This window comes from Elaeis guineensis, chromosome 1 (assembly GCF_000442705.2).
Source record: "Elaeis guineensis isolate ETL-2024a chromosome 1, EG11, whole genome shotgun sequence".
NCBI lineage: Eukaryota > Viridiplantae > Streptophyta > Magnoliopsida > Arecales > Arecaceae > Elaeis > Elaeis guineensis.
In genome coordinates this window covers 177,039,543-177,057,736 of record NC_025993.2, presented here as the reverse complement: position 1 = coordinate 177,057,736, position 18,194 = coordinate 177,039,543, and the positions used below count along the sequence as shown (strand labels likewise).

General features: G+C 34.8%; 1 protein-coding gene and 1 non-coding gene across 6 annotated transcripts; both read left to right on the top strand.

Moving 5' to 3' along the window:
• Window positions 1-1,337: 1,337 nt before the first annotated feature.
• LOC105039818 (uncharacterized) lies at window positions 1,338-13,795 on the top strand. 5 transcript variants are annotated; one of them, XM_073249769.1, is made up of 5 exons: window positions 1,338-1,472; window positions 1,712-1,827; window positions 2,467-2,535; window positions 2,652-2,701; window positions 9,852-13,795. In XM_073249769.1, the coding sequence occupies exon 5, from the start codon at window positions 10,041-10,043 to the stop codon at window positions 13,278-13,280; it is 3,240 nt and encodes a 1,079-aa protein (XP_073105870.1). In that variant the 5' UTR covers window positions 1,338-1,472; window positions 1,712-1,827; window positions 2,467-2,535; window positions 2,652-2,701; window positions 9,852-10,040; the 3' UTR covers window positions 13,281-13,795. The 5 variants fall into 5 exon arrangements, with proteins under 5 accessions (XP_073105870.1, XP_073105860.1, XP_073105881.1 ...); XM_073249759.1 differs by having other exon boundaries at window positions 2,652-2,710; XM_010916101.4 differs by lacking the exon at window positions 1,338-1,472 and adding an exon at window positions 1,495-1,630 and having other exon boundaries at window positions 2,652-2,710.
• A 2,796-nt stretch (window positions 13,796-16,591) lies between these two features.
• On the top strand, window positions 16,592-16,663 carry TRNAP-UGG (transfer RNA proline (anticodon UGG)). Its single transcript has one exon. It is a non-coding gene; the product is annotated as a tRNA-Pro (tRNA).
• The last annotated feature ends 1,531 nt before the right edge of the window (window positions 16,664-18,194 follow it).

The window sequence follows — 18,194 nt, the reverse complement described above, 5'->3', positions numbered from 1 at the left end:
CTATATTTAGATGATGAAAAAATTACTCCACCAAATGATATCAAAAAAAATTAATATATTTGATTGAAGATAATTTTATATAGAAATTTAGTCAAATTTATAAATATATCCATCAATATAAAGTAATTTTTTATTATCGAGATAGTATGATCATCTCCAATCAATTCATATATAATGACTATTTACCAAAAAAAATTATATATAATTATATAACTTTTTGTATAATGCTATCTGCACCTTAGTTTTTTATAAAAACTTTTTTTTGAATATATTTGAAAAGATATCAAAATAAATTCAATAACTATATATATACTATATTTTTTAAGATTTATCCTTCTTGGCATTTTCGTTGCCATTAATGTCTCATTCTGTATCTATCTCTATTAAATATATTGAAGGTATTTTTATCAAGTATGGATTATCATTGCTTAGAATTTATTAAATACCAATCCCATTGTATTTTTTTTACCTTCTTTCTTTGAAAAATAAACATGAAATCCATAAATTTTTTTTATCATCTTTCTCTTCTATTTTTTATACCAAATATGGTAATCCAATATAAAATTTATTTTTTCATGCTAGATTAACGCAAAGCAAATGAATCCTCAGGGCATATTGGGTTCGCAAGCAGAATCAAAATTCAAATGGATCGGAATTGAAATGGATTAGATTGTGAATTAGAATAGCTATATCCCAAAATATATTTGATTCATGATTAGAATCCAAATAGAATTTAATATTATAGAAAATAAAAAATTAAATTTTTTGAAAAAAATAAAAATTTTAATATTCGAAGAGAGTAAGCTATAACCCCCAATGTATTCTCATTCTTCTCTAAAATAAGAATGGAATCGGACTCTTCTAATCAAATAGTTGAAATGAAAATTGTAGATTTCTATTTTCACTTCTAAGTCTCATCTCTTCTGATTAAATATATTCTTAATCTCTTAGATTTCGATAAAAATAAATTTTAATTTAAATTATTTAATATAATTTTACTAGCTTGACAAGTTAGCACCATTGACCACTATAATTTTGATAATATTTTTCTCTCACATGTATAGCATACGCCAAACACTTGTTGCAAGATCCCTCAAATTTCTAGACTCTTCTCTTGGGCACTATTTCTCTCCCCTCCTTTTCGTAACCGTGCAAGATAATATTTTCTAAAAATAAAAATATAAAGTACAGTTTTTAACCATTATTATTAAAAAAATTGGAGAATGTACTTTGGAATGCAATCCCAATCGCCCATGCAACATCACATGCATCCAAACGTGCCAAATGGCTGTCAAATGCATTGTCCTCTCCCTTTTTATTTCTCATTTTACGTTCCGCAAAACCCTCCTCTCTCTCTCTCTCTCTCTCTCTCTCAATACTCTCTCTTTTTATTTCCCGCTGGGTGAGCGGGTTATCGGATTTGACCCCTCCGCTTCTCTCTCTCTTCCCCCGTCCCCCGCCGGCACCAGCGAGTAAGTCCTCACTCACCCCCCCCCCCCCCCCTCTCTCTCTCGAACTTTCTCTGGTTCGAGGTTTCTAAAAGTCCCGCTCCTCCTCGTCCTTCTCTCCGCCACCCACTTAGGGTTCCGGACGGCGGCACCGCCATCTGTGGTGGAGCTTCTTCTCCGTGGTTAGGGTTTTTTTTTTTTTTGTGGGGGTGGGGGGGGGGGGTTATTGGCTTTTTCACTCACCCCTTTCCTCTCTATTTCAGCTCGCTTAGGGGCGACGGAAGGCTACGCGATTCCCTTGTTCTGTTATCGCCCTGGGTCGTTCCTTTGAGGGATTGCTCGTTCATAGAGATGGTTGGTGTTCGCGATTTCCGTCCTGGTGAGAGTTTAGGGTTTTAGGCTTTTCATCTGGTTGGTCGGCGGAATGTAGGATTTTGGTTGCAATTTTCTCTCGATCCTTTTTGAGATTACCTGGTCTTTATATGTGATTTAGAGGTGGAATTTGCGTATCAAGGTTTTTGGGGTCATGTCCTTTTTCTCTGTATATTTTGTTGAATTTTGAATTCCTAGCCTTTTAATGGAGAGTTGGTTTCCGAGTGAGACTTTTTTCATCGACAAATGTTAAAATTAATTTTGAGGGCAATAAATTTTATTTTTGTGAAATCTTAAAACATTACGACTGTTTACGTTGACGAGCCATTGAGATTGTTCATGGCCAAAAAATGTAGTTTTTTGTCTTTGTCAATTTTATGTATTTCTGTTCATGGATGGGAATTTATTTGGTGGGGAGATTTGGGGACTCAAGCATGCCATAGCTTTAAAAGAGACTACTGAATGTTTTTGTTGTTTTGTTTGTGGAATCATTGGAAGGCTGTGTGTTTTGGTTAAATCAGATTTGGGGCTTTTCTGCTATTTCGATTGGAAAGTTTTGATCCCTTTATTAAAAACTTTAGTTATCATTGCTAAAAGAAAACTCAGAATGTCTAAGATTTTGATGCCAGTGACATTTATTTTGCAGATTTTGAGATTGCGGGCTTTTATCTAGATTACTGTTGAGCTGCAATATCTACTTCTGCCGCTAACGAAGGTGAGGAAGGTGTTATTTTAATGAAGTTGGTGACTGCAAGAAACATCGCATGTATATGAATTTGAAACTTCTTCTTTTTTTTTTTCCTCTTTTTTTTTTTTTTTTTTGCTTTGCAGGTTTTGAGATTGTGTGCTTATATCTGGATCTCTGTTGAGCTGCAATATCGGTGAGAAAGGTGTTATTCATAAAATTTATGGATTTTTGTTGAGTTGTGTTATGGACCCTTCCTCTCATGTTGAACTGACTTTTCAGATAATGCGAATTTGTCATTGATATAATATGGGGCTTAAGGATTGTGTGTATTTATTTCTATAAGGGCTTTGTTTTCTTAGGGCAAAATTTTGTGCTGTTAATTATGCATTGTAGGATCTGCATAAGTTTTGCTAGTAAATTTCTAGAGCCAGGAAATTTTCTGCTTTTCTTTAAAAAATATTATTAAACGATTTGATGTTAGCATAATTTGTGGAGGCTTTTTTGTTTTCATGCTGAATTCATCCGTCCAGTCTTCTCCACTCAGAGTTATGCTCCATAAATTTTACTATTTTAATGGGAGAGGTTTTATTGTGATTATTTTAGTCTACCATGTAGGTTATGATTGTGACACCATCCTTCTATTATTGGTGTATGATTTTTTTTGTTTTGACATGATTTTCGTTTTTTTTTTTTATTCTTCCTCTTTGCAGTGATGTTCTGGTTCAGATTGTAGGTCTGTATGATACCATAAGGTTTAAGAGAGTAATTAAAATGTAATTACTTTTATATTTTATTATCAGTGCAATTTTCAACTCATGAAGAGCATGAAATTTCCCACTTTATCTTTTCTGTAGTAAGGACAACCTTTCAATCCTCCAGTAGGGGTAAATTTATCCAAAACCAACAAGACTTGTTCCAGCTATTTCAAGTTGGCTTTACAAATCCATCCAACTTATAAAGGCTATGATATTTCCCTTATTTATCCTTTTATAATGTCCTGCATGTGCAATGCATGTGAAAAGATTCATAAATGGCTAGGTTGTTGGGTTTTTCCTCTTTTTTTTTTTTTTTTTTTTTTTTGAGTGGAGAAATATTCATGGAAGTGGGAAAGAGGGATGGCTGTGATTCAATAGTAGAGATCCAGTCATAGAAAGTTTGTGCAAAAGCTTCTACTATCATATATATATATATATATATATATATATATATATATATATATATATATATAACAATACTCTGTGAATGAGTATTGGAATGTTGCCAACTCAGCTTCTCAAATAAGTTTTGTTGTGCCACTTGGAAAGAACATCTCTTCACATTAAATGATGTTATTAATGTATGGTATTATTATATTCTTGCAATTAAAGCTTATTTATATCAGTAGTTGAGAATATGAAGTGATCCTAAAAATTTGAATGAATATTATTTTATTATTTATATATAATTTTTTTTCAATCCGATTAGATCTAGAAAAAAATTATTTTCGTATATCCGGCTCCGTGCAACGTGCGGGTTTTCCATCGGTTAAAATAATAAAGAGATGGGCATGAGGACAACCTTTCAGTCCTCCACTTTTGATGGCCTTAGCCATAATAGGCAACCCTTGTTTCAGCTTTTAGGTGTTGGTTTTACAGCTCCTTTTCTGTTCATTCTTATTGACGGATACAATCTCTAACATTCATCCATTCAAACTCGTTGTTTGGCTTTACTATTAGGGGGTGTTTGGTTCGTAACCGAAATCGGAATGGGAATGAGAATCGGAATGGCTTGGAATCGGAATCGGAATGGCCAAATCCTCCGAAGCGTTTGGTTCGTGACCAGAATCGGAATTGGAATGAAAATTTGAATCCATAGAGGAGAGTAGGGATTGAGTTCTATATAGATTGAGCCATTCCTATTCCACCCTTGAATTGGAATCGGAATGGGACTCCTCCCAACTAAACGGTTGGAATAGGAGTCATCCATTCCGATTCCGATTCCAGACCCTCACTTTTCCCAACCAAATACCCCCTTAATTAATGCAACCAATCTACCCTATAATCTACTTGCATTTAACTTAATTCTATCACGTTTTGCTAAATATTTTCCCTATATTTTCTTATATGCTTGCTCATCTTGTGTGTTTGGGCACATTCTATTTCTCGATATTGACTTTGGTGGCTTTATCAACTCTTAATAGCATGCAATATGGCTCAAAATTTCATTCAAAAAAAAAAAAAAAAAGATCAGGAACAGGTGTCATTTCGGACTTTTTGTCAAGACTAACTTGTAAGGCATGTCCATTTTGTGACTTTATTAAATGCCAATAAGAATTTTGCCTAGATTAAAGTTGGATTTTGCAAGGCTGCAATGAGTTGTAGGTATTAAACTTTAAGTTCCAAGGAGATTTATGTGAAAAAGCAAATCTTTTATATAATTTCATCTATCTGCCAATACTTCCATAGACATTTCTTGTAGATAAACATTTGTTGTTTCATCAATTAATAACCGATGATCTGAAATAATTATAAATTGCTACACCTCTTGAATTCCGTTGGTCTTTAATCTTTGTGACTATTAAGAGATGTAATGGACAAATAAAGATCTGCATAAGTAGATGCATTTGGAAAATGGGCAAATTAAGATATGCATCATGTCCAGCTTGATTAGGTTTTAGGGACATGAATCCCCCCAAATTTGGATTTTGCTATATGCAAGTTGAATATAAGTCCATAACCATACACCCAATTGATCACAATTTCCATATTTCAGATCAAGGGGTACATGATATATGGTATATCTACATATGTGGTGTGTTTTAGTGTGCACATTACTGAGCTATACAATCATATAAGACTCTTGATTCTAATTCACTTTGAAATTATATTGCTAATATCTTACATGCAGGTTCAAACATTACAATGGTTATTAGAGTTGGATCAAATCTGTTTTAAGATAGACTAGTATTATTAGACCGGACACAACTCCATTGCACATAAAGCCTGAGTCTGGCCAATATTCGGAAAAGTATTCTCTAGGTTGATAACTTGCTAAGTGTTTGAGGGTGTTGAAATTTGCTCAGTCTAAGTGAGATTTGATTAGAAGTTTTAGTATTAAAAGCATTCTTGATTTTAGATTTCTTACTGTGTCCATTTTAGTTAGATTCTAAAGTAAACAAGATGTGGTCTTAGTTATATTTAGAGTCATCTTATGGTTCTTCTGCCAACATGTAAAGAGGATGAGATTTTGGGATTATATAAGAAATGCTGATGCGAGGTGTATTCCATGAGTATCCTCTCTTGAAGTGAACTCTTTATTATGTAAAGATGTTATTGAACATCTAATCAATTTTTGGTGAAACCAAGTATGTTTTAGAGTTAAATGGTGGAAAATGAGCCTCATAACCAAATAAATGTTATTTTGAGCACTGTTAAGGTCTGGCTGCTTGATTCTTGATCTGGGCTTGATTTAGGATTGTTTTGGCTGTGGTTAGGCTACATACTGCATGTACCTTTGCTTCTACATACTGGTCCTGGGTAGTATGGCATCTAGCAACCACTACATGCTGTATTAACCAATATTTCAAACTTTTGAGGTGTCAAGTATTTATACTCAATAAATTTCTTTTATGAAGAGAACATGTATGGTTCATAAAAAATTCTAACAGGTTATATTTTCAAAGGTTGCCTAAAGATTGTTTGGGCGATGTTAGATCTTTTGATTCAGACATGGAGCAATGAATTTTATCAAAGAATCCATAGACATAAATATATCTAGGTTGCATTTGGAGGTTCTTAATTTTGAATATCATGATTTTTCTTTCTGAATTTAAAATTTGAAAAAGTTGAAAAATGAGATATTTTAAATGGTCTTTGGTTGTTTAAGGATATGTTTAAAAATGGAGATATAAGATGATAGGGAATTATGAACTTGGAAAATACTTTTGACAGAAATTTACGTTTCCACCCTTTCAGTTATTTTTTGGAATTTTCATTTGGAAGCAAAAAATACTAGTTGTACAAAAGAACAACATTGTAATTTCAGAGACCATATAATTCACACTATATCATGATTTTCTAGTATCTTAAGTGATCCAAAATTCATCCATAACTGTAATTTTGGGTTCAATCATTATCTAAACCCTACTTTGGTAAGTCCTGTGTTAAGTTGATTGTCTTGATTCAGTCCTAGAATGGAGGTGGACATTTTTTTTTTTTTTGTTGGGAAGGGAAGATTGCTTTCTGAGTATTGACCCCACCTCCCCCTCCCCACCACCCCCCCCACCAAAAAAAAAAAAAACCCAAACCCCCAACAAAAAAAAAAAGAGGGAAAAAACCATAATTTTATCAAGAATGAGTACTATTGATGCCATTGTTTAATAAATGATGATTTAATTTCTATTGTGCATTCTATTCACCTAAATGTGCCAAGACTCCGAGAGACATTTGTACAATATCGATAGGGTCAAATATGTAGTACCATTGATCCATATGATGCGACATGAGGGTCATCTTATGTGTTTGAAGTTAGGTATTAATTATGAACATCATCAAGCATCAAAAACAGATCCAATAATGGGTTAGGATCATTTTTCATTATGTTCTTGCAGAACACCCTTAGAAAAGTAACAACAAATCCGAGGTCCACTTTGTAGTTCCCTTATATGCCTGATGAACTAATACTAGCGGGGGATTTTGCATATTCTTAAAGGGCCTTGCTTAGGTTTGGGCTGCCCCCAATTCACTCTCTTAAAACTTGGGTTATTGGGCTAATGCATATTGGCTTGGACCTCTAAAGAGGGGACAAGAGTTTGTGGTTGATGCAACTAAAAGTCATCAATGGTTAATGCTTGATTATGTGCTGACCTTGTATCATTGGCACAGAAGTATGATGTCTAAATAAAATGCATTATCTCAGTAGTTCACCTTTTGATTTAGATTTTTGGAATAAGCCCCATGTCATATCTTACAGTTTATCTATAGGCAACCATTCAAAGCCAGAATACATCTGACAGGTTTGCAATGTGGCCTTTCCCTGGTGGAATTTGGAAATATGTAGAGCAGTGGTTGATTTTCTTATTTTGGGGCTTGAACTACATTTGGCAACTCTTCTCATTCACTTGATGAGGAAGTGTTGCTGCATGTAGGGATTTATCAATTATGCTAAATGACCTTTTAAGAATTGAATAAATGAGAAAAAACATGGATAAGATATGAGAAACCCAATCTTGTACTTGAATAGTGAGGGCCTACTCTTATAATTCAGAAGGGCTATAGTTTCACTAACAATCGGATACAAAACATACTTTGACCTAAATAGTATTGTTATGGCACTCCAATTTTCTACTGTTATAAAATAAACTGAAACTAAACCAAACTAACATCAGTTTTCTTCTTAGTTTCATTGCTACCTTAAGATACCTTTTGGATCAATCTGCTTATTATAAGAGATGTCCAGAATATCACTTGAGGAAGACATCCTGGTGTAAGTTATACCCATTCAGACTTGTAACAGAGCTGCATCTTTTTCCTGGATAATTTTGTTGTCATGTCAGTGTAATATCAATAGGATGGTCCAGATGTGGCCACACTTGATTTTCTATGTTCTTTAAGTCATTGATTTTTTGTGCTTTTGCTTGATGCTCATCTTCTTACTAGCAGTCCTCTAATCTACTAATCATGGTCACTATATGGGGTGTTCAGTGTTTGGTATTAGGGTGATCATCCCAAGACCAAGGGTGATGTGAGTGGAGGTAACGAGATCACCATATTTGGTGGCATTATGGTAATCCTACGTGGCAATGATCTCAAATCATCCCTACTGTTTAAATTACCACCCAACCTAGTGATAGGAAACTCATCCTTGTGGTCGGGTATTCAAGATCACCTAGGGCAATGATTTTGGGTTGAAATTTGGAAATAAAAATATCCCTTAATCCAATGAGAAAAATTAGTATATCAATATACCTAATATATTATACAAATATGATAGATGTTATGTTATATTATAAATATAAATGAAAATATTAAATGACGATTAATATTATTTTTGATTAATAAATATATTTTTATGATATATTAGTAATTAATATTATTAATAACTTATAATAATATATTTTATATGAATAATAAATATATTTTATGAAATATATTTGGGTAGTTTTGGTGTATAGGTCAATGATCTTGGATTCTTATGGAATACCAAATAGGTTACTAATGGATTCCCGGGGATCTTTAATCATTGAAATATAGCATATCAAGTCTGGTGATCTTAGATCACCAGGGGTTAGATTATCTTAGGATGAGGATCACTAGTGATTTAAGATCACCTTGGCAATCACATTTGGGTCACCAAACACCACCAAAGATTACAAATAGGTGGTCTCTTTATCAACTTTTCTAGGCATTGTCTTTAATTTCCTTTCTCTTTCATTTGTGCAAATGCTCCTTTTGGAGGCCCTTTTGAGATCTAGAAGATATAGTCTATTTTCTTAGGTTTTATATTTTTGACCCTCAGTGTTTGATTTGAAGTTTAGTGATATAGGATTACACCTATAATAAGGTGAATCATTATCAGTAGTTAAATTTAGCTTATTCTAATGTATTACTGATAAAAAGTTCAGATTTTTGTGTATGACATTTTTTTTTTTTTTGTGGAAAAAAAAAGAGTAGATGAAGTCTATTTGTGATTGCACTTTTCAAAATCAAGATGTAGGGATGATGGGAACTTGAATGTAATTGAAAATTTCGATGTTATTTTATTCTAAGGTCTTGATAGCTTTAACCTCCATGTTAATCTATCAAATTGTTGCATAGATTGGTTCAGATCAATAGAACTTTTATGTTTGGTTTTTGAATTTCCTTCATACTCTGTAGCTGCAAATCAAAACTTTTAGATATATAGTCAGTTATTAATCATCTCTGTGTCGAGCCCATTATTAGGGTCTCTTCTTATTATAGAATGAGACTGGTTTCTTTAGGGTTCCCAATCTCTTCCTTGGGAGTGTACATGTTTGTGTATTAGAGGTGCAGGTCGGTTTCCCTTTTGTTATATTAATAAAATCTGTAAATTTTGCTTATCTAAAGCATTTTCAACAAAGAAAGTTAGAATAAGATTTTTTTTTTTTTCCCCAAATGCTTCATATAACACTGGAGGTCTTGGCTTCTTCATCTTGATATGGTAAGGCATCTGAAAAGTTTTTGATTAAAAATATAGCCAGCTTTGGCAGCTTATCTGTCATATTGTAAGATTTAGTTCGGATATTTGTAATGGAAGCCATAAGTGATTCTGCAATGCTGGATCAAATTCTCTTGTTTTATTCTTGAGGACTGAAGTTCAACCAACCCTCTGTCTGCTGCATGCAGGTGATTGAATTCCCAGAAGTAAAGACTTATTGTTTGGAGAGGGTTGATCCTACTTACAATATTAGATCCTGGTTTTATTCAAGAACTATATTCATGCTTCATGAATATTAGTGAGCATGAGGAAGAAACATAACCTGTTTTGGTTGAAGCATCTTACATGAAGGAATTCAAGGGCGTTCTTATTATATTATGATGGAGTGCAACAAGGAAGAGGCTGTCAGAGCCAAGGACATTGCCGAAAAAAGAATGCAAAACAAAGATTTTGTTGGGGCACGGAAGATTGCTCTCAAGGCCCACCAGCTCTTTCCTGACCTTGACAACATCTCTCAAATGTTAACTGTTTGTGAAGTGCATTGCTCGGCTGCAGTTAAAGTCAATGGGGAAATGGACTGGTATGGAATTCTTCAAGTAGAGCCATCAGCAGATGACTCATCTATCAAGAAGCAGTATCGGAAGCTTGCTCTTTTACTGCATCCCGATAAAAACAAGTTTGCAGGTGCTGAAGCTGCATTTAAGTTAATCGGAGAAGCACATATGACGCTATCTGACCGTGCGAAGCGGTCCCTTCATGACATCAAAAGAAATGTTAACATTAAAATTGCCCCATCAAGGCAGCCTTCTCAGCAAGCCAAGAATACTACTTGTGCTAGAAGCAATGTTCATAACATGAATTTTAATGGTTTGAATCAGCAGCAGCAACAGCCATCAGCCTTCAGTGGTACCCAGACTTTTTGGACCATTTGCCCCACTTGTGGCATGAGATACCAGTATTACAGGACAATATTAAACAGAGCTCTCCGCTGTCAGAATTGCATGAAACCTTTCATAGCATATGATTTAAATGCACAAACTGTCCCTCCCGGGGCAAGTTCGGGCTATTCATACAACAGTTCTGGAATTCCAACGCAGCAAGTTCCTAGCCAGCAAGCTCATAATACCACCCAGCAAACTCAATTTGGACGTAGTTCTTCTAGCACCGCATTTCAGGGTACTGTGGGTGGGACTTCAGCAGTCAACTATGAACATGAAGGTGGATCTATGAACAAGACAAAAGAAGATAGTAAGGTGAATGTTGAAGTTGGGGCAGGCAATGAGGTGAAGTTTGAAAAAGTAAACCTTACAGAGGTGAATAAGAGAGAGCAGGTGGCTAAGCCTTCAAAAGTAAACACAAGCCAGAAGAGGGGCAGAAAAGCAGTCATTGAATCTAGTGATTCAGATAGCACTGATAGTGAAGATATAGTTATTGAAGATGGCCATCCTGCAAAGCAGGGTGCTGGGGCAAGTGCCAGCCATTGCCTGCGAAGATCAAGCAGGCAGAAGCAAAATGTCAGTTATAATGAAGAGGAAAGTTTCAATGATGACGATGATTTCATGAATCCTCCTAGTCATAAAAGGTTGAGAAAGGGTGGGTCATCATATAATGCTGATCGGAATGTTAAAGACTTTTCAGATGGTGATGCCAATGGAGTTGATGTGGGAATGAGTGAGAACAATATTTCTGAAGACAAAATGGATAGCAAGCAGAAAAGAGGCACCATGTGTGATGAGAAATTGCCAAATGGAAGTGGAGAAGTGACTGAAGTTAAAGTGCATGAAAGCAAACAAGGAACCACTGAGAAAGAGGAAATATCTCAAGCTGGAATTGATTCTAGTGTTGATTCAAGCTCCAAGGCTTCACCTAATGTTGGATCCTTTTCATACCCTGATCCAGAGTTTTGTGACTTCGAGAAGCTAAGGAGTCCAATTCAATTTGTAGCTGATCAGATCTGGGCAGTCTACGATAATCTGGATGGGATGCCTAGATTCTATGCTCGGATTAAGCACGTATATACCCCAACCTTCAAACTGCGCTTTACTTGGCTAGAACATGAACCCACAAATAAAGCTGAAATGGCATGGTCTGATGAGGAATTGCCCGTTGCTTGTGGGAACTTCAGACTAGGGAAATCAGAAGTCACCGAAGACCGCCTGATGTTCTCTCATGTTATTTCTTGGGAAAAAGGCAGAAAGAGAAACTCATATGACATATATCCTAGGAAGGGTGAGGTTTGGGCCCTTTACAAGGACTGGGATATTGGATGGAGCTCTGATCCAGACAGTCACAGGCTCTATGAATATGAAATTGTAGAAGTGGTTTTAGATTTCATAGCAGGCACTGGCATTAGTGTTGTTCCATTGGTCAAGATAAAGGGTTTTGTGAGCTTGTTTATCCGAGCTAAAGGCGAAATAACAGCCTCATGTGTCATACCACCCAATGAAATACTTAGATTTTCTCACAGTATTCCTTCTTATAGGATGACTGGAGCTGAAAGGGAAGGCATTCCCAAAGATTGTTTTGAACTTGATTCGGCATCCCTTCCTAACAACTTTGAAGAGATTTTTCATTCCGTCAGTCTTGACAGCTTAACGGTTGGAGTTGAAAAGTTGGATAATGAGCATAATGGTTCATATCCGAAGACTGCAGTTGATGAAGAGAAGCTTGGAACTGTTAAAATTGGGGAGACTGAGAATATGAAACGTTGGAACTTTTCTTCTCATGAAACAAATGGAGTTTGTGAGGAGAAATATCATGCAAGTACAAGTCAGCATATGGCAGCAACTGGTCCAAATCATATAAATGAAACAAAGGCATCCAGAGTAGAGATTGATAAAAATAAAGTAGATCCTCAGAATGCCAATGCTAACAGTGATGCTGAATGTCATGATCCCTCTACATCGTCATCTCAAAGCCCGATTACCTACGAATATCCTGAATCAGAGTTCCATAACTTTGAAGAAGACAAGGCTATTGAAAACTTTCAACATGGCCAGATATGGGCATTGTACAGTGATATTGACAAATATCCCAAATACTATGGTTGGATCAGGAAGGTTGAATTGGAGGATTTTAGAGTGCACATGATATGGCTTGAGGCTTGTCCTTCAGGCGAGGAGGAGAAACGATGGTTGGAAGAGGAGCTGCCAATTGGATGTGGAACGTTTAAAGTTGCTTCCGGGAGCATTACATTTGATACCACGGATACATTTTCACATCTTGTAGAGGCCAGACCAACTGGTAGAAAAAACCATTATGTTATTGTCCCTAGCATTGGTGAGATTTGGGCTGTATACAAGAAGTGGCGTGCAGGATGGACCCTCACAGATTTAGAAAGTTGTGAATTTGATTTGGTGGAGATTTGTGAGCATTGTGGTTCAGGTGTTAAAGTTTCGCTTTTAACTAAGGTGAATGGTTATAGAGCTGTATTCAGGCCTGAAAGAAAAGGAAATGTTATGGCCATGATGGAGATTCCGGAAGATGAGTTTCTGAGATTCTCTCACCGAATACCTGCATTCCGACTCAGAGATGAAAGAGGTGGCAAGCTACGGGGCTATTGGGAACTAGATCCTGCGTCTGTGCCAGAGATTTTTCTGTTTACAAATGTTGACTGAAACATAGGCTAATTGGGGTTGGGGGTCTTTCACAAGTATAATTTTGATTTATGACCTTTCAGTTGATCCTTAGATTATCAGCTTGGGTTCACATTAAAAAGGCAGCAAGAATGATTTCTGGTTTGCTTCAGAAAAAGTTGCAGAATTTGTGTAATTCTGCTGGATCCAATCTGGATGACTATTTCAATTGCCTATGCTGTGCTCTTGGTTTTGGAGGTTTCAAGAAGGGGAAAGGTTGCAGATTGTTCAATTGGTCCATTTTGCAAGTTGGAAGTGAGTGTACGCCACCGGTCACACTCGTATATATGTAGATCTTTAATCATGCATCCCAAACTAGTTTGGTAACATTCTAATATTTAATGCTTGCCCATAGTTTCATGTTAGAAATCCTATTTGTTCAGGGTTCTGCGGTACTGCAGTTTGGCATTTTGGTACAATGAAACCCCAAGAAGGCTGGCTAGTTGGATGTTGACTGAGTATTTTCACAATCCTATCTCATTTCTCTGCTATTTTAAGTGATATTTTTGCTGGTAGTCTCCATAGTTTGGATAGAATCAACCTAGGAATTCATCTAGATCTTACTACGGTGGTCATGATTTTATATGTGGTGGTATTATTTAGCTTTTCCTGCAAGGTTTGAATTTTCCTACCACTTCATACCTTGCTTTGGATTCAGGAGCCACTGCTCATTTTGTTCTCCCGCACTGTTATATATATATATATATGTGCGCGCGCGCCGTTTCTATCCACGAGGGCTTCTTTAACACAGAATCGAATCATCTTTTCTTTTGTCCAAAATGTTGAATGATGTCAATGTCCGAGTCCTTTTTGTATTTACCGTGCATGATTCTCAAGAAGATGAATTGTTTAGGCCTTGGTTCAGAAGTTGGTGCATGTGGAGAGGACAACCACTAATTTTGGCACTACTTAACCTGAACTATGCTGAGTATGTGCCATGGCCTTTACCCTCCCGAGAGTGATCTGGTTTGTAGATTAGGCCAGATGATTGAGTTCCTTTTGAATCCTCTTGGACATCCACTGCCTGTACAGGAAGTTTACTTGCGTATCGAGGAGATATTTCGGACTTACCAAAGTCATGCGCTGTAACAGTTGCGGTGCGTGACCAACTTACCAATTTTCCGAGACATCTAATCTACAGATTCTTGGTGCCTCCTCATCCTTATTGTTGCAATTCAGGAGTGCACCTGCGAGTCTAAGCAACTTGCTTTCTTCTGGGGTAGAGCAGAGCCAAGATTTGCAGATACTGAATTTTTCTTTTTAATTTTTTGATTTTATTGGATGTATTCATATCTCTCCGTCTTATAAAGGGAAAAATGAATATAGGGTCTTCCAAAGTGCTGTGGTGGTTATTTTGCTGATATTTTTGCAGTCACCATCATCTCACCTGGGGCAGAGCGGTTGAGGTCCTTATATTTGGAGCACTAATAGCAACTCGGGCAACGGTGTAAAGGAAAAAAAAAACCCAACACTTCTAACCAGAATAAATGGCTGCGATGTATTATTTTTTCTCTTCAAAATAAATTTGGTCGACTCTTCTATCAAGCTCAGACATTAGGACTGCGAGCAGCTTCGGTGGGGTCGAGGGCAAATCCTAACCGAACCAACCTCTAAAACCCTACAACGGTCCAACCCAATCTGAGTACCCGACGCAGTCCTATTAAGAACTAAATTTGGGTTGGTTCTGGTTAGTCTACTCGGTCACGTTCAATAGAAATTTTAAGATAAGGAAAATGTCAAGCAGATATTTATTGAACTAATATTTGTGGAACTGAAGCTTCAAGCTAACTTGCACATAATTTAAAAAGATTAAAGACATAATCCTATTAAAAGGATTTCTGACTTTCAGTGAGGTGGAACGCAGCGAATAGAGTGGCCAGGTGTTGCACAGCCATTGAACACTAAGAAAACCCTCATTTCTTTGTGGAGTCAAAGATAAAACAAACCGATCATCTCTTCTGTTCTTATATAAACAAATCTGACCTTTCTTTGGAGCTAATATCAGACATGGTGGTCCACCTACCTTGGTGATGGTCTGGTGGATGTTTGGAATGATGAGCAAAGTACTAATATAGTTCTTTACTTGCACCTTGGATGGGATATGACCGTATTTAATTTACCATCTGTTGGAGCGTAGAAACAAAAGGCAAGGACCCATTCTAATTTTATTGACAGCATTAAGTTCCTGATTAATGATTGAAGTTATTGCATGCTCTGAGAAGAAGCTGAGATTGTTGAAGCCAGTCGTTGACTGCCTTAATTCTTAATATGTAGCCTTCTACTCATATGCTTTGGTTAGCCTGGGCTAACCAGGTTTTTCTGGGCGCCCCCCCCCCCCAATAAGATCGACATTGGCTTTTGCCTAGTTCTCTCTCTTAAAAAAAAAAATAGTGGAGATATTTTACCATCAAATTTTGGATGATTTTTATTTAACGTATACTCATCTAGATTCTTAAAGGTTCATTGTAACGTGGCCCTGAAAAAATCACCATGAACTAGTTTTATTGTACCTATATTGTTGGAATGTAAACTTCACTAAATACAAGGTTTGCTCTAGTCCAATTTGATTATGTATTCCTTGGCATAATGTTCACAGCAAATCCTAAGAAATCTAACTGTGCTTTCTATGCAGCACTTGCAAGAGAAGTTGTCTCACAGACAAGAAAAGCATATAATCTTCCATGTCTGTCCATTTCTCCTACAAAGTAGTCTATCACAAAGATCTCTACTACCATGTCTAGCGTATGAATGTGAATGCTAGATCTAGGTGTAGACGATCGGTCGTTAGCATAACTTGTTTAAAGCTGAGTGCAAAAACTAGGTTGAAATTTTTATCATAAAAATTTAGGCTATTGCATTGACTTAGTCAGGTTTGTCTTTTAACCTTTTTGGCTGGATCAAGCTTTCTATCAGCTCTAAAAAACTATGGTGACACTGTTTATTCTTGGAATAGAAAACATAGAAAGGAAGCAAGAAACCGAACACTCTAATTGTCGGAACATCACTTTCTGCTGAAAATGGCTGAATACTATGTTAAAACTTTCATGAATTATTCTTTAGACATGTTAGTTTTTTCATTAATTCCCAACTAAAATCAAGGTAAGGGTGGGATTTGAACCAAAGTCTTCAATAACAACCCTACAGACTTTACCAATACCACCTTCATCTGGTAGCATATATGAATATTTAGATGTACAGCTCTGAAAAATAAACTCACTATGTAAGTTTCGGATTTACAATGAAGCTGGTGTGCTAAACTAGAAATTAAATTTCTAAAGCCCACCTCAGCAAGCGGGCATTTGGTCTAGTGGTATGATTCTCGCTTTGGGTGCGAGAGGTCCCGAGTTCGATTCTCGGAATGCCCCGAAATGCCCATATGTTGTCTATGTGTTTTAAAAAAAATTTAAAACAAACACGTTTTATCTCTAATGAAAATACAAAAAAGTATTTTTTATCTCTAATGAAAATACAAAAAAAGTATCTTACCAAAATATATATATATATATAGTAGAAAAAAAATATAGATCGCTATTGGAGTCTTGGACTTTCAAAGGAATGCTTTAATAATATCTATATTTTTTTTATAATACTCTTTATTATATAAATATTATTATAAATAATAATATAATAAAAAATATATTATATTATTTTATATTATTTTAACATCTTATATTAATATCATAATATATTATTATATTATTATATATTAATATATAATAATATATTATATTATTAATAATTTATTATAATATTATAATATAATATTTTATATTATATTATATTATGATAATATATTATATAAATATTATTATATAATAATATAATATAATTTGATATATATATTATTATTATTATTAGATTAAAGGTATATTAAGAATGAATTAAAAAAATTATTTTTTCAATTGAAGAAAAAACGATTTAGCCATCCTTTAGATAGATAAGATTTTTTCTCATTTCATGGGTAAATGCAGCCCATCGAAAAGTAATTTTCCTATCTTGAAAAATATGAGAATATAGATAAGTTGGTCAATAATCTAACAGAATCTATATTTTTTTAGGTAAATATTTTTTATATGATATTTAGATGAAAAAATAATTCATCTATATTCTTTTATGCATGGGAAAGTGATTTCTAAATTTGTTATCCATAATCTTTTGTATTACTACTTTCCTAGGTATGTTACTAGAATTTATACATATTTTTGATAATATTCTTTATGCTTTTTAAATTTGGAGAGAGTAAATGACTCGATTATTAAATATTGAATGATGAAGGTATTGAAAATTAAGATGGGATATTTTAGGAATAAAATTAAATCCCTGCTTTACTGGCTGATGAAAAAATAATTTAGCCATCTCCTAAGTGGATAAGATTTATCTTTCATTTCATGGATAAATGCTGCGGATGAAAAGCAATTTATTCATCTTGAAAAATATGAAAATATAGATCAATTGATAAATAAAAAATTGATCAAATTTTTTTATGATATATACACACACATGATATGTATGTGATATATACACATTTGGCACCAATCTTAGAATTCTCTCTTAATCATAACTATTATTATTCAGCACCAATCCATCCTTAGCTTTAAACATATTGGGCTTTTATTTCTTATTTATTAACTTTTGAATTAGGCATTTGGTTTTCTTTCATAAATAATTATTTTTTTCAAAAACTCTTCTCATTTTGATTTTATTGGAGCATAACCCATTTTTGTAGTCAAACAGATTTAGCTTACGCTGAATTAAAAATATCTATCCTATATATAAAAATAATAAAAATAGTTGTTTTGAAATTAAAAAAAATCTTGTTCATTCTGTTTGTTGAAATAAAAGAGAATGTTATTGAAAGAAAAAGAGATAAATGGAAACAAAAAAATATTTTTTGAA